The following is a 26163-nucleotide window of genomic DNA, read 5'->3' as shown; positions in this document are numbered from 1 at the left end:
ATCACGATTCTTTTCCCCCTCACGATCTTAACAAAGCATTTTGTCACTTCTATGCAGAGTTCTCTGCTCAAGCCGACAGCTGTAAACCAAAAACAAAACAAAAAAAAAACAGGCAATCTGCCATGTTTTACTACAATACTCAGCACTGAGCCAACTATAAACATTGTAACATTTTGGTCTTTAGATCAAAGGAATGAACTTTCGTCTGTAAATGAGGGAAGTTTAACCACTTGCTGACTGCCCGCTGTCGATTGACAGCGGCAGAATGGCACTCCTGCGCAAATGAGTATAGTGGGCGGACCACGTCCCTAAGGCTGCATTCACACCTGAGCATTTTGTAGCCTGAAGCTATAAAACGCTAGAGGGGAAAAAATACATTATTCTCTAAGGAGAAAACATGTAGCAGAATGCATATTGGCCTACATTTATGAAGAAATTTGATAAAACAATAAAAAAAAATGTATATTTCATAGCAGAAAGTGTGTGTGTGTGTGTGTGTGTGTGTGTGTGTGTGTGTGTGTGTGTGTGTGTGTGTGTGTGTGTGAGTGTAATAAATAAATACCGTATTTTTCGCCGTATAAGACGCTCCGGAATATAAGACGCACCCAATTTTAAAGGAGTAAAATCTAGAAAAAAAAGAAAGATTACTTTACTATGTTTACTATGTTTACTACAGTTTACTATGCTTGCATGTGTTTCAGATTTGGCGTGCACACCCTAATGCAATGGGCTGCACACACCTATGGACCCCTTATGTGATAGCAGCTTCACAAGTCTTGCATCAATTGAACTTGTAAATATTTGGACAATTTCTGCTTGAATTTGTTTGCAAGATGTCAGAATAGCCTCCCAGAGCTGCTGTTTGGATGTAAACTGCCTCCCACACTCATTGATCTTTTGCTTGAGGGTGCTCCAAAGGTTCTCAATAGGATTGAGGTCAGGGGAGAATGGAGGCCACACCATGACTTTCTTTCCTTTTATCCCCATAGCAGCCATTGATGCAGAGGTATTCTTTGCAGAATGAGATGGTGCATTGTCTTGCATGAAGATGATTTTATTACGGAAAGCACAGTTCTTCCTTCTATACCAGGGAAGGAAGTGGTCAGTCAGGAAGTCCACATACTTTGCAGAGGTCATCTTTACACCTTCGGGGACCCTAAAAGGGCCGACCAGCTCTCTTCCCATGATTTCTGCCCAAAACATGTTCCTCCTTGTTGGAACAGGCTGGCCGTCCACCAACCATCCACTACTGCTCCATCCATCTGGGCCAACCAGGGTTGCACGGCACTCATCAGTGAATAGGACTGTTTGAAAATTAGTCTTTGTGTATTTTTCTGCCCAATGCAGCCTTTTCTGCTTGTGCGCATTGGTTAGTGGTGGCCGAATGGAAGGTTTATGCACAGTTGCAAGACTCTGGAGGACTCTACACCTTGATGTCCTTGGGACTCCAGAGTCACCAGCAGCTTCAAATATCTGTTTGCTGCTATGTAATGGTGTTTTAGCAGCTGCTCTCTTGATCCGATGCATGAATCTGGCACAAATCTTCCTCAATGTACCTTTATCTGCACGAAACCAGTCTGTGCTCTGAATCATACGTATTCGCCAGCACACCACGGATCGTACAAGACGTCCAAAAGTTTAATGCAGTAAAAACATCACAATGATTGCTGATCACTTGCCTGGCGAAGAGGTCCTGCGCAGCCTCGAAATGTTGCAATCTTTGTGATGTTTTCACTGCATTAAACTTTTGGACGTCTTGTACGATCCGTGGTGTGCTGGCGAATATGTTTGTATGATTTGTTGTTCCAGTTCCCAGCTGGTGATCGCTTCAGCACCCTTTTTTGCACTTATTGGCCGTTTTTCCAGGAAGGTGTGCGATTGGAATTTTAACTAAGTGTGCTCTGAATCAGTCACAAATCTCTTAATATTGCGATGATCACGCTTATGTTTTCGTGAAATATCTAATGTTTTCATACTTCAACCAAGACATTGAACTATTTCACACCTTTCGGCAGCAGAGAGATCCTTTTCTTCCCCATATGGCTTGAAAGTGGTGCTCTGCTTAATAATGTGGAACACCCTCCTTAATTGCCCGTACACACGATCCGAATATCGGACGGACACTACTTTCGAGAGCCGATCACGACAGTTCATCCGATATTATTCGATCGGACATGCACGAAAATTTTCCTCGTACGATGTCAGATCGTACGATTTTCGTTTAGTCAGTACAGTTGTCGTCCGAAAATACAAATACATTACAACACATGACATCACTTCCGATTATTTTTTTCGGTCGTACGAGAATTTTCGTGACTTTAATAACCTATTTCATTTTACTTGTGACTATTAAGCGAAAAAAGTCGTACGATATTCGGATCGTGTGTACGGGCCATTAGTAGTTTTTCCTTTTAATTGGGCTCACCTGGCAATCTAATTATCACAGGTGTCCAAGATTTTTTCAGTGATCAAAAGAGCCCTGAGACACAATGCCATCCATGAGTAAAGGCGGCCATACACGGTTCGAATTTCGAAAGAATTTTCTTTCGAAAATCGTATGAAAGAATTTTCGTTCGTATTTCGCACCGTTAGTGGGCTGCAGCAACAGCCGATTTTCGTGCGGCAAGCAAATTTGAGAAATCCAACATGTTGGAAATTTTTTGAAAAACTAACGATTTTCTGATCAATGATGGGAGAATCGTGCGAGAAATGTAATAGAAAAAAAAATGCTCATGTGCAAGAAAAGAATATTCCTGGAGAGAAACGAACATTCCCGGCAACATGAATATTTTGTCGGCCGAATTTCGAAAATCAATGGTGGCATCATCGGATCACAAAAAAACGAACTTTCTGATTTTGAAAAGAAAATTAGTTCGAAATTCGACCGTGTATGGTCTGCTTTAAACTGAAAATAAAATATTTAATCTTTGTGACACTGAAATAGAATTTGCATAATAATTTGGAACAGGGTGTAGATCCCTAAAGCCCTGTACACACGATCGGTTTGTCTGATGAAAACGGACCGATGGACCATTTTCATCGGACAAACCGATCGTGCGTGGGCCCCATCGGTTTGTTTTCCATCGGTGTAAAAAAAATAGAACAGGTTTTAAAATGTTCCAATGGATAAAAAAACTGATAGAAAAAAGCGATCGTCTGTGTGGAAGTCCATCGGAGAAAAATCCAGGCATGCTCAGAATCAAGTCGACTCATGCTTGGAAGCATTGAACTTCATTTTTTCTCAGCACGTCGTAGTGTTTTACGTCACCGCGTTTGGCACGGTTGGATTTTTGACTGATGGTGTGTAGGCAAGACTGATGAAAGTCAGCTTCATCGGATATCCAACGAAAAAATCCATCGGATTAGATTCCATCAGATATTCGATCGTGTGTACAGGGCTTACGTGTTCTAAATATACAGAATTTTATTCTTGGTGCGTTTGGCCTTGGATACATTTCTTTTGTATTGTGAAGAAATCCTAATTAATATTTCATGCCACTTTCCCTACACTGGAATAGCCACCTAATCTGGAAAGTAAGATTAAATAGCAATTAGTGTCTGATGACCGACAGCATTTCTATATGGCATGTTACCAGACAGACCTCCAGTATACAGAATACGTCAATGTGAAATATTATACAGAAGAGCATTTGTCCGGCAAGAAAATTTGTGGGAATTTAACCACTTCCCGACCTCCTCATGTACATTTACGTCGGCAGAATGGCACGGACAGGCACAATCACGTACCTGTACGTCCTCTGCTAGACGTGGGTGGGGGGTCCGATCGGGACCCCCCCCGGTACATGCGGAGGTCGGGTCCGCTCGGGGAGCGATCCGGGACGACGGCGCGGCTATTTGTTTATAGCCGCTCCGTCGCGATCGCTCCCCGGAGCTGAACGGGGAGAGCCGTGTGTAAACACGGCTTCCCCGTGCTTCACTGTGTCGGCGCGTCATTCCCTTTATAGGGAAGACACGATCGATGACGTCATTCCTACAGCCACACCCCCCTACACTAGTAAACACACACAAAGTAAACCCTAACTCCTACAGCGCCCCCTGTGGTTAACTCCCAAACTGCAACTGCCATTTTCACAATAAACAATGCAATTTAAATGCATTTTTTGCTGTGAAAATGACAATTGTCCCAAAAATGTGTCAAAATTGTCCGAAGTGTCCGCCATAATGTCGCAGTCACGAAAAAAATCGCTGATCGCCGCCATTAGTAGTAAAAAAAATAAAAAAAATAAAAATGCAAAAAAACTATCCCCTATTTTGTAAACGCTATAAATTTTGCGCCAACCAACCGATAAACGATTATTACAAATTTTTTTTTTACCAAACATAGGTAGAAGAATACGTATCGGCCTAAACTGAGGAAAATTTTTTTTTTTATATGTTTTTGGGGGATATTTATTACAGCAAAAAGTAAAAAATATTGAATTTTTTTCAAAATTGTCGCTCTATTTTTGTTTATAGCGCAAAAAATAAAAACCGCAGAGGTGATCAAATACCACCAAAAGAAAGCTCTATTTGTGGGGGAAAAAGGACGCCAATTTTGTTTGGGAGCCACGTCGCACGACCGCGCAATTGTCTGTTAAAGCGACGCAGTCCCGAACTGTAAAAACCCCTTGGGTCTTTAGGCAGCAATATGGTCCGGGGCTTAAGTGGTTAAAGGGCAGTGTCCTCCAATCGATTTGGTGGAAGGGAGAATGGTCGAGGTGGGTTGGCTCAGATGACTTCTGATGCTTCTACACTGTGCATATAGATAGAGAATTTTAGGAGATTTCCCTTTTCACTTTAGTAAAAAATGTGTTTCTAATGGAACTTTCCCTACTTGGTTTGGTAAATTGGGGTGAAAATTCACTTTGCAAAGAAAGGCCAATCATGTGCAAGATTTTTATATATACCGGTGTGTGTGTGTGTGTGTGTGTGTGTGTATATGTATGTATACGTTTTTTCAAAGTTACCAGCCTATTTGCCTTTAGTAAATCAACGTAATGACTTTTTTTTTATATTCGTGTTGCAAGGACTTGAGACTCTTCACACAATAAATTGTTTTAATATTCACTTCAGTTTATCCAATAAAAAGCAAATCCCTAATTCCTTATTTCATCTGCACATGATTGGATAATTGAAGTGAATATTCACAAAATGTATTGTGTGTCGTCTCAACTCCTTTAGTAAATCAGCCTCCATGTTTTTAGGCTGGTACAAAAAAAATAATGAAAAAAAAAATCAATAAAAATGAAATGATTAAAACATATCAAATTTTTTTGTGCACAGATTTGATCTGTTGTCATCCTAAATACAGGGGGTCCCCGACTTACGAACAACTCCTACTTACGAATGGGATGTATCTGCCGTTCTGCGCATGTGCAGCCATTTTCGACGGCGGGCACATTCGTCAGAACATCGGGAAATTACGTAATTGCCATTCTGCGCATGTGGTTTCTGACTTACAAACATTTTCGACTTAACCCCTTAAGACCCGGACCATTATGCAGGTTAAGGACCTTGCCCCTTTTTGCGATTCCGAAATGTGTCGCTTTAACTGACAATTACGCGGTCGTGCGACGTGGCTCCCAAACAAAATTGGCGTCCTTTTTTTTTTTTCCCCACATAAATAGATCTTTATTTTGGTGGTATTTGATCATTATTTTTTGCGCTATGAACAAAAATAGAGCGACAATTTTGAAAAAAAATGCAAGATTTACTTTTTGCTATAATAAATATCCCCCAAAAATATATAAAAAAACATATTTTTTCCTCAGTTTAGGCCGATACGTATTCTTCTACATATTTTTGGTAAAAAAATCGCAATAGGCATTTATTGATTGGTTTGCGCAAAAGTTATAGCGTTTACAAAATAGGGGATAGTTTTATGGCATTTTTAATATAAATAAATAAATATATATATATATATATATATATATATATATATATATATCTATATATATATATATATCATTTTTACTAGTAATGGCGGCGATCTGCGATTTTTTTTTTTATTTTTATTTTTTTTTTCGTGACTGCAACATTATGACGGACACATCGGACACTTTTGACACATTTTTGGGACCATTGTAATTTTCATAGCGAAAAGTGATAAAATGCACTGTTTACTGTGAAAATGGCAGTGAAGGGGTTAACCACTATGGGGGCCCTAAGGGGTTAAGTGTGCCCTAAGGGAGGGATTCTTACTGTAGGGAGGCGTGGCTGTAGGTGTGACGTCACTGATCGTCGTTGCCTAGAACAGACGATCAGTGACACTGCCACACAGAAGGTTTGTTTACACTCACCTCTCCCCGTTCTTCAGCTCCTGTGACCGTTCGTGGAACATCGGCAGCGATCGGGCCCGCAGCTTCGGACCGGGTTGTGCGCGACCCACGGCTGGGCTCTTAAAGGCAACGTACAGGTACGTGCCTGTGCCCAGCCGTGCCATTCTGCCGACGTATATGTGCAGGAGGCGGTCCTTAAGTGGTTAAGAACAAACCTTAAGTCCCTAACTTGTTCGTAAGTCAGGGACCCCCTGTACATATAAAGTGATTCTAAAGGAAAAACAGTGCATCCGGAAAGTATTCACACTTCACTTTTTCTACATTTTGTTATGTTACAGCCTTATTGCAAAATTGATTAAATTCATTATTTTCCTCAAATTCCTACAAACAATATCCCATAAATAACAATGTAAAAAGTTTATTTAATTTTTTTTGCCAATTTATTAAAAATAAAAAACAGCGTTTGCCATGACACTCAAAATTGAGCACAGGTGCATCCTGTTTCCTCTGGTCATCCTTGAGATGTTTCTACAACTTAATTGACCTGTGATAAATTCAGTTGATTGGACACCCGTCTATATAAGGTCCCACAGTTAACAGTGCATGTCAGAGCACTAACCAAGCCATGAAGTCCAAGGAATTGTCTGAAGACCTCCGAGACAGGATTGTATTGAGGCACAGATCTGGGGAAAGGTACAGAAAAACTCATGCTGTGGGGATGTTTTTTCAGCGGCAGAAACTAGGACTACTCAGCATTCGAGGGAAAGATGCTCCTTGGACCTCAGACTGGGGCAAAGGTTCATCTTTCAACAGGTCAATGACACTAAGCACACTGCCAAGATAACTAAGGATTGGCTATTGGACAATTCTTTGAATGTCCTTGAGTGGCCCAGCCAGAGCCCAGACTTGAACCCGATTGAGCATCTCTGGAGAGATCTGAAAATGGCTGTGCACTGACGGTCCACAACCAACCTGATGGAGCTTGAGAGGTCCTGAAAAGAACAATGTGAGAAACAGCCCAAAAATAGGTTTGTCAAGTGTGTAGCATCATACTCAAAGAGTTGGGGCTGTAACTGGTGCCAGAGGTTCTTCAACAAAGTACAGGCGGTACCCGGGTTACAAACAAGATGGAGTCTGTAGGTTTGTTCTTAAGTTGAATCTGTTTGTAAGTCGGAACAGGTAAATTGTTAAAGTGGAGGTTCACCGGTAATATGCTGTTTTTACCCTTAGATGGATGCTCATTTAGTCTAGGGGAATCGGCTAGTTGTTTTAAAATCCGAGCATTACTTACCGTTGTAGAGGGCGATCTTCTCCGCCACTTCTGGGTATGGGCTGCGGGACTGGGCGTTCCTTCTTGATTGACAGTCTTCCGACAGGCTTCCGACGGTCGCATCCATCGCGTCACGATTTTCCGAAAGTAGCCGAACGTCGGTGCGCAGTATAGAGCCGCACCGACGTTCCGCTTCTTTCGGCTACTCGTGACGCGATGGATGCGACCGTCGGAAGCCTTTCGGAAGACTTTCAATCAAGAAGGAATGCCCAGTCCCAAAGACCCATACCCGGAAGTGGCGGAGAAGATCGCTCTCTACAACGGTAAGTACTGCTCGGATTTTAAAACAACTAGCCGATTCCCCTAGACTAAATGAGCATCCATCTAAGGGTATAAACAGCTTTTATGGGTAAACTCCCGCTTTAAGCTTTTAGGATGGCATAGGGAAGGGTTATCACCCCTGTAACATTTGTTTTGCTGTCTGTACCCCTGTTCAGAAGATTTCACCTCACTTTCTGTCACAATTACAATAGGATTTAGAAAATTTTGGGTTGTAGAAACAAGGATTGGTGATAAAGCATCGATGGAGAGGAGACGCCTTTTTCCCCATAATAACTCTTACAGGAGAGAATTTCCCTTCCTATGGGTTGATTTCCTCTTCCTGTTGTCTCCCTCCATTTGTAAGTAGGAGTCGTTTGTAAGTCAGATGTTTGTAACCTGGGGACCGCCTGTATTGAACACAGGCTGTGAATACTTCTGTGAGCCAATGAGGAGAGAGAACCACAAAAGCCGCTGCTCTCATGCACATCAATGGATTGAGATGGGGTTCGGGTACATGAGATATATATATAATATTTTTTATAAATTTGCAAGGATTTTAAACAAACTTCTTTCACAATGGGGTTTGTAGAATTTTGAGGAAAATTGTGAATTTAATCCATTTTGTAATAAGGCTGTAACAAAACAAATAACAAAATGTGGAAAAGGTGAAGCGCTGTAAATACTTTCCGGATGCACTGTATACCTTTTTAACAGCCTCGATCCTCCTCTTCTGGGATCTACCCCCACCCCCCGGCAGTCCTTGCTCCTACCCCCTTGCCAAGGGCCCCCAATAGCAGGCCTCTTGCTATGGGACACTCAAGCAGGGTCACTTCTGACCTGCGCTCTGTGTGTTCATTCACACACAGAGTGCAGCTTGGCCCCCGCAAACCCGCTCTTATTGACAATGGCTCCCGCAGCTGTGTGAGCCAATGAGGAGAGAGAACCACAAAAGCCGCTGCTCTCATGCACATCAATGGATTGAGATGGGGTTCGGGTAAATATAATGGGGGGGGGGCTGCACCCAGAAGCTTTTTTACCTTAATAAATAGCATGCATTAGGGTAAAAGACGTTGAGCCTTTAGAACTACTTTAAGATATCTGTACAATTCTAGCCTTGAGAGATTGAGCAGTTGGCCACGTTTGGTCAGTGACGTCACCCAGGATCCCTGACCAGTTTGTTTACAATCAGCAGTTGGTTGTGAATCTGTCATGGGAGTAGCAGTGGGTAAGGATCCTCAGGTGGCGGGTCATCGTGGTGGCAGGGATCCTCTGACTTCTTTGGCTAAATAAGGCCATAACTATATTTGGACAGTGGAATTGGAAAAAATCCTGGACTGCCGAACTCTCTTAAACAACGTCTTTATGGTATAAAATCAGATCAAAACATAATCCAAAATGGTGCAGTCAAGATGAAAAAGTGGACAACAGGACAAAAAAGGCAATTTTTTTTTGTCCTGTTGTCCACTTTTTTCATCTAGACTGCACCATTTTGGATTATGTTTTGATCTGATTTTATCCAATAAAGACGTTGTTTAACAGAGTGTGGCAGTCCAGGATTTGTTTCAATTTCATGCACCTGTGCAGAGCCAGCACCTGTTGGTTTCAGTAGGGCGGAAGCAATCCGATGGATGGATCAGTAGCTTTTAGAGTGGTATCATTCCTTCATTATATTTGGTCAGTGCCGTCACCCAGAATCCTTGACCTGTTTGTTTTACTATTGGCAGCTGATCATGAATCTGCCATTTGTGACAGTAGTAGCCGTGGGGAAGCATCGTCAGGTGGCAGGGATCCTCTGTGATGTCATTGACATAATAACTTCTATCATCAAGCTAGGAATTTACAGGGGGTGTTCAGGCAGGCGAACTGGCCTAAAATGGCCAGTTTGCCCAGTTATTTGCCAAATCTGATTGATCTCATATTTGACCCAAAGCTCACCCCTAAATCTCTCCAAAAGACAATACAACAATTTTTATTTTTAAAATGAAATAGAAAGGGCAGGAGTAACACAAGGTCGGACTTTTAGGGCAAAATGAGCTGTGAAGAGTATACAAACTTACTAGAATAATAATTATTGGATACAGTACATGGTACAAAAAGCATGAAAAGTTAAGCACATATATAAAATATACGATATGCAGTGAGCCCCTGTGATACCCTGAATATCTGATATACCTTTGGATAGGCTACTCTAAATTTTATGGGTAAGATTATTCCCCACAGACTCCTTGCCCCAAGACAGTGAGACCTGTTTTCTTCTCCAACGATCCCTGAATGTGTCCTGACGAAGCCAAATGGCAAAACGCGTTGACGCCCAGGGGCTCACTGCATATAATGTATTTTAAATATGTGCTTTTTTTTTATTTTATTTTTTTCATGCTTTTTGTACCATGTACTGTATCTAATAAATATTATTCTAGTAAGTTTGTATACTCCTCACTGCTCATTTTGCCCTGAAAGTCCGACCTTGGGTTACTTCTGCTCTTTCTTTTTTTATTTTATGCAAAAACCTTCATACAGAGGTGACCATAGGAGTGCTTTCCTTTTTAAATTGTCAACAATTTTATTTAGTAGAGTTGGAAAAAAAGTTAGATCCTTCTTCACTTTTTATTTTTCCTAATGTGCCCCCACTGTGTGGAGATTTATCCTCATTACTTGGTGACTGGTGGCAGCCGAGACAGGAAGTGAGAAGAAAGCACTGCAATGGAGACACAGAAATAAAAACCCTACAGAGGTTCTGTCCTTTTCCTATTCTAAGCTTTAGGAAAAACGTCTCTTCCTCCTTCAGAGTGTGCCGAGTTCTCATTCAAATTTGGCATATTAAATTTAGCTTTCCATGTTTTTTTGACACTTGTATTAAGGACTTGGTTTATTATTTCCTTATGCACATTTAGCTCATTAATGGGTCATTCGGAAGTCTGGGTTGCTTGGATGGAAGATCTGATGTTCTGAGCTATGTTCTTGAAATGTGTTTTGTACTCGTCCTGACAGCCAATAGTCAGTCGGGATGGAGAAATCGGCGTGAACTTTTATAAAATAGACTATCTAAACACAGCAAAATTTCTGGCCGTGGAAAATCAAGTGTAATCATTTGGCTGTGAGTGTTTGATTTCACACCCAGCAGAATGTCCATTTTCCATCGACAACATGGCAGATTATTCTCAGATCTGGTGATTTCATAAGAGCTGATGGCAATTAAGCCTTTTTCCATGATGATGCCTTTTAAGAATTTGGCAGACTTCACCATGGAGGAGTTAAATAAAATATAAAAAAAAAAAAACTCTTAGAAACGTCAAGAGGTTATTTCTCACTAAATTATTGCTTTGATAAAATATTTCATGAATTGTTAATGGCATCATGGTGATGATATGTTCTAGCTTATTCCATCAGATTCAGTAAAGTGTACTTTTTACCTTTTTGGAGTTTCAAAAAGTGTGTATGCTGATCTATTAACGCCGAATGCAAGTTTTGTTTTGTTTCGCTTAGAGTGGGGAAAGATTAAGAACCGGTTCACACAGGGGCGACTCGTCGGGCTCCGTTCTGTACTATGGAACCGTTCTAATAGGAGTGACTCAAGTCGGTTCCTGTATGACTTTGGGACGACTTCAGGGCGACTTGCATTGACTTCAATACAGAAGTCATTTTGCAAGTCACCTCTGAAGTTATGTGCAGATCGCCAAGTCGTGCTACCCTTGTGTGACCCGGCTCTTAAGTGATATTAAAGGTAGGTTTTATTTTTTATTTTAATAACAAACATGTTCTACTTACCTTCTCTTTGCAGTGGTTTTGACCCGGCGCTAGGGGACCCCTTCTTGGGGTCCTCCAAGAAGTGACGACACTCCTGGCTTCCTGCCGCGTGCCCCCATTACAAACAACTTGCTACAGGGTCACCTGAGCAGGCTCGATCCTGTGCCGCTGCTGTGTGTGTCCAGTCACACGCCAAGCCCTCATTGGATCCCTAGCTGTGATTAAAAGTAGCAGGAACTACTAGGTCCTGCTGTTTGCAGGGAGAACTGAGGCTTCCATGCTTATTGCTGGAGGAAGACTGGGTACAGTCGGGAGAACAAGTATTTGATACACTGATGATTTTGCAGGTTTTCCTACTTGCAACGCATGTAGAGGTCTGTAATTTTTTATCATAGGTACTCTTCAACTATGAGAGATTGGAATCTAAAACAAAAATCCAGAAAATAACATTGTATGATTTTTTAAATAATTAATCTGCATTTTGTTGCATGAGATAAGTATTTGATCACCTACCAACCAGTAAGAATTCCGGCTCTCACAGACCTGTTATTTTTTGTTTAAGAAGCCCTCCTGTTCTCCACTCATAACCTGTTACCTGCACCTGTTTGAACTCGTTATCTGTATAAAAGACACCTGTCCACACACTCAAACAGACTCCAACCTCTCCACAATGGCCAAGATCAGAGAGCTGTGTAAGGACATCAGGGATACAATTGTAGACCTGCACAAGGCTAGGATGGGCTACAGGACAATAGGCAGGCAGCTTGGTGAGGAGACAACTGTTGGCGCCATTATTATAAAATGGAAGAAGTTCAAGATGACGGTCAATCTCCCTCCGTCTTGGGCTTCATGTAAGATCTCACCTCGGGAATCAATGATCATGAGGAAGGTGAGGGATCAGCCCAGAACTACACGGCAGGACCTGGTCAATGACCTGAAGAGAGCTGGGGCCACAGTCTCAAAGAAAACCATTAGTAACATACTAAGCCATCATGGATTCAAATCCAGCAGGGCACGCAAGGTCCCCCTGCTCAAGCCAGCTCATGTCCAGGCCCATCTGAAGTTTGCCAATGACCATCTAGATGATCCAGAGGAGGAATGGGAGATGGTCATGTGGTCTGATAAGACAAAAATAGAGATTTAGTCTAAACTTCACTCGCTGTGTTTGGAGGAAGAAGGATAAGTATAACCCCAAGAACACCATCCCAACCGTGAAGCATGGAGGCGGAAACATCATTCTTTGGGGTTGCTTTTCTGCAAAAGGGGACAGGACGACTGCACCGTCTTGAGGGCAGGATGGATGGGGCCATTTATTGTGAGATCTTGGCCAACAACCCCCTTCCTTCAGTAAGAGCATTGAAGATGGGTCATGGCTGAGTCTTCCAGCATGACAATGACCCGAAAGCCAGGGCAACTAAGGAGTGGCTCCGTAAGAAGCATCTCAAGGTCCTGGAGTGGCCTAGCCAGTCTCCAGACCTGAACCCAATAGAAAATCTTTGGAGGGAGCTGAAAGTCTGTATTGTCCAGTGACAGCACCGAAACCTGAAGGATCTGGAGACGCTCTGTATAGAGGAGTGGGTCAAAATCCCTGCTGCAGTGCGTGCAAACCTGGTCAAGAACTACAGGAAACGTATGATCTTTGTAACTGCAATCAAAGGTTTCTATACCAAATATTAAGTTCTGTTTTTCTGATGTATCGAATACCTACCATATGGCATGCAATAAAATACAAATGAATTACTCAAAAATCATACAATGCAATGTTTTAAATTACGTCTCTCACAGTTGAAGAGTACTTGTGATAAGATTTACAGACCTCTACATGCTTTGTAAGTACAAAATCGGCAGTGTATTAAATACTTTTCCTCCCCACTGTAATGCCGCGTACACACAACCGTTTTTCAGGTTGTAAAAAATGACTTTTTTTTATGTCATTAAAAACGATCGTTTGTGTGGGCTCCAGAGCATTTTTTGTGATGTAAAAAATGTCCATTAAAAATTTTGAATATGCTCTAATTTTTCACTACGTTTTTAACATCGGAAAAAAATGGTAGTGTGTGGGCTTTGACGACGTGAAATAACCGTGTATGCTCAGAAGCAAGTTATGAGACGGAAGCGCTCGTTCTGGTAAAACTAGTGTTTGTAATGGAGTAAGCACATTCATCACGCTGTAACAGACTGAAAAGCGCGAATCGTCTTTTACTAACACGAAATCAGCAAAAGCAGCCCCAAGGGTGGCGCCATCCAAATGGAACTTCCCCTTTATAGTGCTGTTGTATGTCACTGCGCTTTGCTAGAGCATTTTTTTTTCACGATCGTGTGTAGGCAAGGCTGTTTTAACGATCGGGTTGAAAAAACTTTGTTTTTTTCTAGACCATTACAAAAACGTCATTTTTTTTACAACCCGAAAAATTTGTATTAGGGCAGCTGCTAGACGCAGAAGACTTTACAACCACTTTAACCCCCTTTGTCAAGATTTATTGCTCTCTGTGTTCCAGCTGAGGAGATCCAACATTTTAGAGTTGTCCCCAGAGCTACAGGGTCTTGAAAAATTATTCATAACCCTTAAAATGTTCCACAGCAAAATAAAGGCATTACAGATACATTACAATTTGGTACAATAGGAATCAGAGGGCCCTGCTCATTAGAGTGTACAATCTAAAAAACATAGTGGGGTATGAATACTTTTTCAAGGCACTATACTGTAGCCAGTCTGTGGGAGCCAGAATTATTGTTGGTTGGTAGGGGGATCAAATACATATTTTATCCAGGGAACTGCATCTCCAATTAAGCCTAGGTTCACACTGCTGCGAATTCAAAATCGCGGTAAAATGCGTGATTTTACCGCGATTTCGCGGCCGCGATTTTGCCGAGATTTTGGCCGCAATTTAATGTAAATCGCGGCCCGAAATCGCAAAAAGTAGTACAGGAACTACATTTTGAAATCGCAGATGCGGCGTCGCACTGATTAGGACAGTGCCATTGCCGGCAAATGCCGCCGATTTGAGATGCGATTTGACATGTCAAATCGCATCTCAAATCGTACCCAGTGTGAACCGGGGCTTAAACATTTTATATCATGTGTTTTTTCTGTGTTTTTGTTTTGATATTTTGTCTCTATCATTTAAAATTTGCCTGTGATAAAACCTATATAGACCCTTTAAGTGGGCAAACTTACAAAATCCACAGGGGGATCAAATAATTTCCCCACTGTAATGGACAAATTTCTGAAAAACAAAACAAAACAAAAAACAGATGGAAAGACTTTATAATCTTGTAGAATTGATGTGAAAAATGCATTTTAAGATTATTTTCAACTTTTACAGAAATGTGGTGAAAATTAGCTTTAAACGATTTTGTGAGTAGTCAGAAATGTCAGAATAAATATATCCTGTGAAAAAGCCATCGAAATGTCCATTTGAAGCTTTGATAAATACGCCACTATGTATAGCTTGGGACTAAATATACAGTTGTAAAAACCATAAAATTACAACTTAGTCATGCTCTGTTTGTCATTGATGGAAAAGTGGAAGTTATGCCCTTTTACCCGCTGTTAATCATAGTCAAAGACTCTGGTAGTTTTACGATCCTCTAATGGATGATAACTATAGTTTCCAACAATTTTAATCCTGCAAATTTGATATTATATGAGCAAATGTAACCGTTTGTGATCTGATTTGTGGTTTAATTAAAACCGCGGACAAGGCAGATTTAAGCTTAGAGACTCATAACTCTGCACTCCTAATCCGATGCAGTGGGAATACATATCATTTTATAAAAAGACAAATATTATTAAAGAAAAAATAAAAAGCCCTTTAGTAATCCTGCCTAAGCAAAAAAAAAATCGCAATTAGACTTCCAAAAATTCAACTTTAACGGGAATGTATAGTACTTTTTGCATATTTATAAATTTAGTATGTTCAGGACTCCGAAATAAATAAAATGCACTTTATTTTTTATTTTTTTTATGCCATTTTGGTTCGATTTAAATATGAAATACTGCAAATTTAATATTTAATCCTTATGTTTTGTAGCCAGCAGGTGGCAAGTCTGAGGCAACAAAGATAGCTAAGTTACAAGCTATTTTTACAACTATGTTGTGAATAGCCTGTGTTGTGTCCTGAATAGCAGGATATCGGGTTATACACAGATGAATGAGATGGAGAGATAGGCTTCACTCTCCCTCTTCTAAAATATATGAGGGTTGATTTAGTAAAAGAAAATAAGCTGCTCGCTTTGCAAGAGAATTTTTACTTAGCTGCTGACTTTCATCATCTAAACATTTAAGCAAAAATACTGATTACAATTTTCATGTTCGATTAATCGATTTTTTAATCGATCAACTAATTTCGATTAATTATAACGCACCTACAGATCCAACTACTTTTAGCTGATCTCCTTGCAGGCTGATTCCAAGTGCAGCTACCAACCACTGGAAAAATGGATAGCAGGATACAAAAAACACACAAAGGCAGCGCTCGATGGGAATAGCATTAAAGCTTTTATAGTCTTCAAGTAGGTAACAAAATAAATATTGCACTGGAGATAAAATCGATGTAGCTACATAAACTGTAAAAATGGTGCGAGTAATACCAAACGGTAGCAAAAGCAGTCATAAAAACAGTAGCCAAGTATGATACTGGTATAAAAAATGTGTACAACGATACCACTGCTCAATCCAGATGAGGAGAGGTTAACATCAGTCCATCAGCATGTAGATGTCCCTTGAAGGGAACTATCACAACTCCCAGTGGATGGCTGTAGAATCCCAGGTTGATAGAGGAAAGTGCAACAGCCCTTGCGTGTGGCAGATAGTAAGGTGACGTCGGCAGCAGAGGAGCCCTTCAGATGGACACGGCAAGCCCTGCCGTTGTCCGTGACATCACCTGATCTCCGAGGGAACTCCCTGAAGACCCGGAAGCCAGCGGAGAGGTGAGTACGGATCAAAAGCATTTTGATCGATCAAAAATGTTTACGATTAATCGAGGAATTAATAGTTAATTTCCACAGCCCTAAAAAAAAATGTATTTATATTTTCTTTGCTCTTGGGTATCCTGTGTAAATTTTTAAAACATTCAAATTCCCTTACGAGGTGAACAGCCTATTTGTATTTGGTAAACCAACACCATGGTGTCCATCTTGATTTTCAGTGTATACAGTGCCAGTGCTTGGCTTTCTTGCAGCTCTGCTTCACCAGACAGCTGACCTTACCAACAGCAGGAATCGCCATTATATCGGAGTTCTGATATTTTTACTCAAATTAAGAAAATGGGGATTGAAGGGGTTCTTTGTTTTGTTTTTTGGGGTCAAGACGGCCTTTTCTGTTGGCAAGTTTGTTTATAGTTAGGCCTACCGTCATTGGTGTTAACTTTAAAATGAACCTGTTGCTTTGCCTTGCATTGGTAGTACCCACAACTGCTTATACTTTCCTTCCCATTACTTCCCTGACATTCCTGTTTGCCACCATGAGTGAGAAGATGATACCTTGTGTAAGTCATGACTTGGAGCTTACGTAGGGAGTGACTACTGTCTCCTCGCACCCATGTGACTGAGTGTCTAAGCCAGGGGTCTTCAAACTGCGGCCCTCCAGTTGTTCAGGAACTACAATTCCCATCATGCCTAGCCATGTCTGTGAATGTCAGGGTTTTACAATGCCTCATGGGATATGTAGTTCCGCAACAGCTGGAGGGCCGTAGTTTGAGGATCCCTGGTCTAAGCTATACCACACAGATATATACAGTAGCAAAACCATCTCAATGGTATATTTAACAGGCCAAAAGAGAACATTGTTGGGATTTAGATGCACTTTAAATATTAGATGATGAGTTACATTTTTGTATTAGACCCCTTTCACACTGGGGCGTTTTTCGGGCGTTTTTTAGGCGCTTTGGCGTTTAAAAAAAGCCTGTAAAGCGCCTGAAAGAAGCCTCATCTGCAATCCCAATGTGAAAGCCCAAGTGCTTTCAGAGGCCTTTCACACTGCCAGCGCCCGAAAAACGCTGGTAAAGCGCTGCTAAGACCCCTTTCACACTGAGGCGCTTTTCAGGCGCTTTGGCGTTAAAAAAAGCTTCCTCAATGGGAAGGGGGCTTTAGGAGCGGTGTATTAACCGCTCCTAAAGCGCTGCAAAGAAGCTGCATGCAGGTTTTTTTTTGACGCCCTGCCAGCTCAGCACCTCAGTGTGAAAGCACTCAGGCTTTCACATTGGGATTGCAGATGCAGCTTCTTTCAGGCGCTTTTTTTTAACGCCAAGACCACTTTCACACTGGGGTGTTTTTCAGGCGCTTTAGTGTGAAAGCACTCGAGCTTTCACATTGGGATTGCAGATGCAGCTTCTTTCAGGCATTTTACAGGCGCTTTTTTTAACGCTAAAGCGCTTGAAAAATGCCCCAGTGTGAAAGGGCCCTTAGTGAGAGAGAGCGAGAGAGGTTATGTTTGGAGATAAAACAGGTGTGAAGGGACGTACAAACGTATCGAATATTAAGCGGCAGCAGCCGGTTCAAAATAAACTAGCCGACATTCGACCTGTGTGTACAGCAGCTGGTCCAACAGAAGCCGGCAAAGGGGCATGACTGAAGATCTGCTAATTGGTAGCAGATTGCTGAGAGCGCTGACCGGTGTGTTCTGGTGGGGCGGCTGTTCACCTATCGGAACACTATAGCTCAGCAGGGGAAATTGCTGTACTGAGGGCCCAGGATTACGTCATCTTGTGACAAACCGCATCGGATGGGGGGGACGTGCTGATGTCGCCGCGTTACAAAGATCTCAAAAAGGATGCCTTGCTTTTTTTTTATCTGCTCTTTGCTGTAAGTGCAATACCATTTTCACCATTAACCACTTGCCCACCGCAGTACGAGAATATACGTCCTCCACTTTGTGCGGTGATATCTGAATGATGCCTGCAGCTACAGGCATCATTCAGATATCACCGTCTTCAGCCAGCGATTCTGTGCACAATAAGAATGATCAAAGCGGCAGTTCCGCCGCTTGATCGTTCTTATAGGCAGCGGGAGGGGACGTCCCCCCCCCCTCCCGCCGCCATCCGGTGCTTCTCCGGGCTCTCCCATCGGGGGCCTGGAGAGCGAATCGGCCTGCACTCGCTGCAGAACCATAGAAATAACTGGTGACCAGACGGTCACAGTCATCTCTATGAGACCCGGAAGTAAACAAAGCCACAATCGCGGCTGTCGGTGTGAGATCGGTGAATGTTTTTTCACAGACTTCATGCTTGTAAGCCTGGAGGAGAGATGTGGGGTCTTATTGACCCCACATCTCTCCATAAAGAGGACCTGTCACACTGATTCCTATTACAAGGGATGTTTACATTCCTTGTAATAGGAATAAAAGTGATAAAAAAAAATAAAAGTGTAAAAATGTGTAAAACGCCCCCTATCCCCGGTAGCTTGCGCGCAGAAGCGAACGCAAGTCCTGCCAACGTATGTAAACGCCGTTCAAACCCCACATATGAGGTATCGTCGCGTGCGTTAGAGCATGTGCAACAATTCTAGCACTAGACCTCCTCTGTAACTCAAATAGTAACTTGTAAAAAAAATTTAAGCGTCGCCTATGGAGATTTTGAAGTACCGAAGTTTGGCGCCATTCCATGAGTGTGTGCAATTTTAAAGCGTGACATGTTGGGTATCTATTTACTTGGCGTAACATCATTGGGCTAACTTTACTGTTTTGTTATTTTTTAATTCATGAAACCGTTTTTTTTCCCAAAAAAAGGTGTTTGAAAAATTATTGCGCAAATACCGTACGAGGGGAAAAAAAGTTGCAATGACTGCCATTTTATTCCCTAGGATGTCTGCTAAAAAAATTATATAATGTTTGGGGGTTGTGATTAATTTTCTAGCAAAAAAATTGTGATTTTTTTACATGAAGGAGAGAAGTGCCAGAATAGGCCCGGTGGGCAAGTGGTTAAAGGTGTAGTTTATTTTACACTATAGCAAGTTTTACTTTTTGGGAATCCTGGCTTATGCTGAGGTGGAGGTCTACTCCTTGGTCCTTGCAAGAGTGATGAGTCATCTGGTTTTAGTGAGATTCCCCCTAGAACTGGCATCAGATTTCTCCCATGGATAAAGGCCCTGGCTGGGTAATAGCCGCAAGCTTTCCAAATCCTCCATTAACAAGCGTTTTGCAAAGCCGTGTGCAGTACCACGTTTTGTCCGGAGGTGGGGGCACCGGAGCCAACTGGCGCCATTCGGAAAGGCCCGAGGACAGCTCAGCTGACCTCGGCAAACCTTGCAAAGGCTTGTTCAGTCGGACTGTCCTTGGGCCTTTCTGGCAGTTTCTGAGGCTCTCCGGCACCCCCGCCTTTGGCCGTATGCAGTATTGCATGCCATTTGAAGTCAATGCTGAACAAATTATTTTCGTTTCCGATGACTTCAACGGGGAAACTCACTTTCATATGCGAGTTCTTTTGGATTACGAGCATTCTCCTGGAACAGATTATGCTTGTAATCTGAGGTTCCCCTGTGTGTGTGTGTGTGTGTGTGTATGTATGTATGTATGTGTGTGTGTAATATTAATATATATCTCTATCTGTGTCCAGCAGCACCCCCATCCCTTGTTATCGCACAAACGCTCCTCCTTGTTATCACACTAGCTCTTGGCGGCTTAGATATAACTGGGTGGCGGACACCATATCATACCCACCCCCCCCCCCCCCTTTCATCAAAGCAGCTCACTTCGGGCTCGGGAGGACCCCCCATCACAATCTGCCACCTCCCCTCCTGTTACCGCACCAGCTCAGGGCTGTTGCCGCACCAGCTCAGGGCATGAGCGGGCGGCTCAGCCTCAGGTACACCCGGGAGGCAGCTGGAGAGGACACAGTGTGCAGCAGAGAATAGACAGTGACAGGCTCAGCAGTGCATAGTGAGGAGGAAAACAGCCAGGTGCAGCGTCGGGTGTTCCGACTGAAATAAAACTCCTAGCGATGCAACTGCATAGAGAGTGTCTTGCTGTGGTGGGCATTCGACTGGGGGAAGGAGCCAGGAATGTCGACAGGGGCCCGAGCAGAAGAGGATCAGGGCTGCTCTGTGCAATACCATTACACAGAGCAAGTAAATATAGGTTGTTTGTTTTGTGTGTTTTTTTAAAAGGGGTTTACAATCACTTTAACTCTTTTGTGATCAGAAGACATTGAATAGTTGATGTCCAGGCCAAATTTAGCAGCATCAGCATACACTGGTTAACTTGACTATAAGTCCATGACTAATTTACACACCCAAATCACTGATTTTCATTAACTGACATTTGCACTACCACTTATTGGCTGCAGTGACGTCTTCAGAGCTATTTTGTGGAAGAAGCCTCCATCTTGCATGTGATGATGACTATGTCATATCTGACGTGGGGATTACAGGAATCGCACTGGTTGGTTGTTGATCGTTGGTGGGAACTAAAGATGTAAGTGACAGCCTGGTCTATCAGGACCTGTGACTTTTAGAGGTCAGAAGGGGTTAAACCCACCATGAAAGAAATATGGAGGCTGACAAATATTTTTACTAGACCTGGACAATGCTTTCCTTCCAAATTATATGCAGCTAAATGTTGTTGTTTTTTCCCCCCCTAAAGATAAAGGGAATAATCTTTCAGCACAGGCAATAATTGTCAATGTTCTTAAATATTATCTTTCCTTTGCAATCTGCAGCCGCTGTAATTTTCTGTAAAATTCAATACAATATGGCAACCTTGAGGCTTTCTATACACAGATGTTGTTGTACAGAACGCTACAAGCAATGTAATGCAGCAATTGCTTGTTTGGCTTACAGGTTTTCCCCGAAGTATGCACTAAGATACAAAACCAGATTTTAGACACCCCTTGCAACAACAATACATTTTTTGGTGAGATGCTCCTAAAGGGGCTAACCACTTCTAAAGGGATGCAGATCTTGCAGATTTTCTCATTAGAACACTGAAAGTGTATTCGCTGTGCAATAATGAAAAAGTCACTCCCATTCAGAATCCGTATCCAAAAGACAATAAAGATCAAATCACTTTTTCTTTCGAGCAGAAACTGGTAGGAATCTGCTAAAAAGTTTATTCAAATCCCTTCAATGTACATGGATTACCCAGAGGAATGTATGTTTTTTTTTTTTTTTATTTATTTCTCGACAAAAGTGAAGGTACTCTTTTTAAGGAAATGTTGGTGTTGAGCATGACAAACAATGGGTTCCTGATTTTACGTTCCTAAACCTTTAAACAGACAAGTGATAGGTGTGTAGAACAGAACATCACAACTCTTCTATTCTAGCTGTAACACATTCCAGATAGAAAGCATTGGTTTCCAGGTCTGTCCTTAATCTTTGGTTAATCAGATAAAGCATGAGATTAGTTTCAGCCTTATTACTTACCTAGTAGATCTTAGTTTAGCCAGTTTTTAAAGCCTTTGAAATAGACACTTCATTAGCTGTACACAGTTGTGTACTGTTTGTTTTAAAAAAAAAAATGTTCCTTTTTTTTTTATTGAAGATCTTGGAAAAAAAGTACATAAACCAATAAAAACAGCTGGGGCCAAACGATACATTGCCGCTATTCAATCAAAATACAGCGATCACTGCCCCCGTTGATGGGGAGCAGTAGATCCCTGTCATGTCAGAATAGAGAAATGCCTTGTTTAAATAGGCATCTCCCCGTTCTGCCTCTCCGTCTCACGATCGTGGGCCGCCGACGGACATCAAGGGCGTGCCTGCAAGGCGGCAAATTAAAAGGGGTATACAGGTACGTCCATTTGCCTGTACGAGCCCTTCTGCCGACGTAAATGTGTTGGCGGCGGTCGGCAAGTGGTTTAAAGCGATTTGTAAAGGTAACATTTAAAAAAAACAAAAAAAAACAGACATGTCTATATATAACTGCTCTGTGCAATGAAATTACTCTTCTCTGGTCCCCCACCGGTGTTCCTGGCCCCTTCTCTCTCTGTCCAGTGCCTTCATGAGAAGCCGCTGGTGCGTGCTTGTTCCCGAACTCCCCGCTGCTGTGTCCATTGACACAGACCGTGGGACTCAGCCACACCCCTCCCATTACTGGGAGCCAATGGCTCCCGGTGTCCCAGCAAAGCCAGTGAGATCAGGAAATGAGTGGACAGTAGAGCTGCATACGTGCACATTGCTGGATGGAATGAGGGCTCAGGTAATTAGAATGGCAAATGCTAATGCCTAAAGATTTTTTGCCTTAATGCAAGGAATGCAGGAAGTAAAAAATGTTTAGGCTTTAGAACCACTTTTCAGGCAAAATGTATACCATCACAGCAATAACCGCGCCAGTGTAATGTTGTAGTAGTGGTAGTGATTATAATATACCAAAAACGCAATGAAAATTTTGAAGCCTATATATAATTCTCCACATTTATCTGCGCTGAAAATCCTGCACTAAATGTCAGTATCCATATGATCTAATAAATAAATATTAGGGCTGTGCAAATTAACTTTTAATTAATCGATTCATCTTTAATTTTTTTGATCGATCAAAATCTTTTTGATCGATTAAAATTCTTTTGATTGGTACTCGCCTCTTTGCCGGCTTCTGGGCCTTCAGGGAGTTCCGTTTGAGATCCAGTAACCTCACGGACACCGGCGGGGCTTGCTGTGTCCATCTGAAGGGCTCCTTTGCTGTGCCTTCATATCTGCATGCCGGCGGGACCTTACTCTCTGCCACACGCAAGGGCTGTTACACTTCCCTCTATCACTTCCCTCTATCAACCTGGGATTCTACAACCATCCACTGGGAGTTGTGATAATTCCCTTCATTGGACATCTACATGCAGATGGACTGATGTTAACCTCTCCTCATCTGGATTCAGCAGTGGTATCGTTGTACATTTTTATACCAGTATCATACTTAGCTACATGTTTTTATGACTGCTTTTGGTACCGCTTGGTATTACTCGCACCGTTTTTACAGTTTATGTAGCTACATCGATTTTATCTCCAGTGCAATATTTGTTACCTACTTGAAGACTATAAAAGTTTTAATGCTATTCCCATCGAGCGCTGCCTTTGTGTGTTTTTTGTATCCTGCTATCCATTTTTCCAGTTGTTGGTAGCTGCACTGGGAATCAGCCTGCAAGGAGATCAGCTAAAAGTAGTTGGATCTGTATGTGCGTTATAATTAATCGAAATTAGTCGATTAATCGATTAAAAATAAAAACGATTAATCGAACAGAAAAATTTTGATCAGTAACAGCCCTAATATATATCTATCTCTACCTCTCTATCTCTATCTCTCTCTCTCTCTCTCTCTCTCTCTCTCTCTCTCTATATCTATATCTATATCTATATATATATCTATTTAAAGAAAGATGGAGAAACGAAGAGTCCAATGTAAAATGCTGACTGCATTGAAGTTTTTTTTTTGTGTAATTATTTTAATGCTGATTATTTGGGTATTATATTCCCCAGCAATAAGGATGATTCACTCATAACTTTATAGTTTTTAATTGCTGCCGGTACAAAAATCTGCTGGTACAAAAATTTTCTGGTTATATAACGAGCTCTGAGACTCTCTTGGCTTGCCAAGCATAAGGCTGAGATGACGGACACAGATCCTAATTGTAACACGACTAGTGCTTCTTCCTCATGAGTTATTAGGCTTAGTTAAAAGCTGTTTTAAAAGCGCAAGTACCAATTTTTGTGTGCTGCCAGACCAAAATATTTCAATGCAAACATTTCACACATTTTCTTTCAGACATCGCTGGCCATGCGGTTTGCCCAGGAATCGTTCGGAAAACAGTACAAACAAACAGTAGGACTGGACTTCTTTCTGAAGAGGATGACATTGCCAGGTGAGGTTTTTTTTTTTTTCTTTTTTTGGTTTGTGGGTTCAGGACCATCTTATGCCCAGGATTAATGGTGAAATTTGACTTTCCAAAAACAAATAGCTGGCATTTATTTTTTGACTGACTTGCGTGCTTCCAAAATACGTAAAGGGAAGAGAAGCAGAATTACATATTATTTTTTTTTATATATATATAAACAAACACTGGTGTATGTATGTGTATATATGTATGTATATGTGTGTGTATATGTATGTGTATATAATATATATATATATATATATATATATATATATATATATATATATATATAATTTATTTTATATATTTTTAGCTGGGTTTCCAAAGTGTTTTATAGGCTTCTATGTGCTGAAAATTACAATAAGTTTACATAACCTGGCAGAATTTATGATTTCTTGGGCATTTTTCAGAGAATATGAATAAAAAGTTATGTAAACTTTTTTCACTCATGGTTAATGTTTTGGCTGAAGCCATTTCTTATAAATCAACTGTGTTTGCTCTCTTTCAATCATAATGGCAACATAAACGACCCAAATGACCCTAATCAAAAATGTACATACCCTGGTGATTTTGGCCTGATAACATGCACACAAGTTGATGCAAAGGGTTTTGAATGGCTATTAAAGGTAATTCTCACCTGTGATCTGTTTGCTTGTAAATAGTGTGGGTGTGTGTGTGTGTGCGCGTGTGTGTGTGTGTGTGTATAAAAGGTCATGGAGTTTCTGGATGCCTGACAGACCCTTACATCTTTCATCCAGTGCTGCACTGACATTTCTGGATTCTGAGTCATGGGGAAAGAATTGTCAAAGGATCTGCGGGAAAGGGTAGTTGAACTGTATAAAACAGGAAAGGGATATAAAAAGATATCCAAGGAATTGAGAATGCCAATCAGCAGTGTTCAAATTCTAATCAAGAAGTGGAAAATGAGGGGTTCTGTGAAAACCAAACCATGGTCAGGTAGACCAACTAAAATTTCAGCCACAACTGCCAGGAAAATTGTTTGGGATGCAAAGAAAAACCCACAAATAACTTCAGGAGAAATACAGGACTTATGTGGTGTGTCTGTTTCAAGATGTACAATAAGGAGGCACTTGAAGAAAGATGGGCTGTATGGTTGAGTCTTCAGAAGTAAGCCATTACTATGCAAATGCCACAAAGTATCCCGCTTACAATACGCCAAAACGGCACAGAGACAAGACTCAAACCTTCTTAGACAAAGTCATTTGGAGTGATGGGACCAAAATTTTGCTTTTTGGACACAACCATAAACTCTACATTTGGAGAGGAGTCAACAAGACCTATGACAAAAGGTACACTATTCCTACTGTGAAACACGGAGGCGAATCGTTGATGTTTTGGGGATGTGTGAGCTACAAAGGCATAGGAAATCTGGTCAAAATTGATGGCAAGATGAATGCAGTACGTTATCAAAAAAATACTGGAGGAACATTTGCATTCATCAGCCAGGAAGCTGCGCATGGGACGTACTTGGACATTCCAACATGACAATGATCCAAAACACAAGGCCAAGTCAACCTATTATTGGCTACAGCAGAATAAAGTGAAGGTTCTGGAGTGGCCATCTCAGTCTCCTGATCTCAATATCATTGAGCCACTCTCAAATGTGCTGTTCATGCAAGACAGCCCAAGAATTTACAGAAACTGGAGGCTTTTTGCCAAAGGCGGTCCTCAGGCAGGACATGTTGGAAATGGTACAGAGAAGGGCAACAAAACAAAGGGACTGGAGGACATTGGT

At 41.6% G+C, this 26163-nt stretch overlaps 1 protein-coding gene across 2 annotated transcripts in view; it reads left to right on the top strand.

Annotated features, from left to right (window-relative positions):
• Positions 1-26163, top strand: part of RAB28 (RAB28, member RAS oncogene family) — a 175590-nt gene that overhangs the window by 5931 nt on the left and 143496 nt on the right. For both annotated transcript variants that reach the window (XM_040335432.1, XM_040335433.1), the window contains exon 2: positions 24299-24395. In XM_040335432.1, coding sequence (XP_040191366.1) covers positions 24299-24395 — 97 coding nt within the window. The remainder of the gene's footprint in view (positions 1-24298; positions 24396-26163) is intronic.

Source organism: Rana temporaria, chromosome 1 (genome assembly GCF_905171775.1).
Source record: "Rana temporaria chromosome 1, aRanTem1.1, whole genome shotgun sequence".
Lineage (NCBI taxonomy): Eukaryota > Metazoa > Chordata > Amphibia > Anura > Ranidae > Rana > Rana temporaria.
This window is presented reverse-complemented; position numbering and strand designations above follow the sequence as displayed.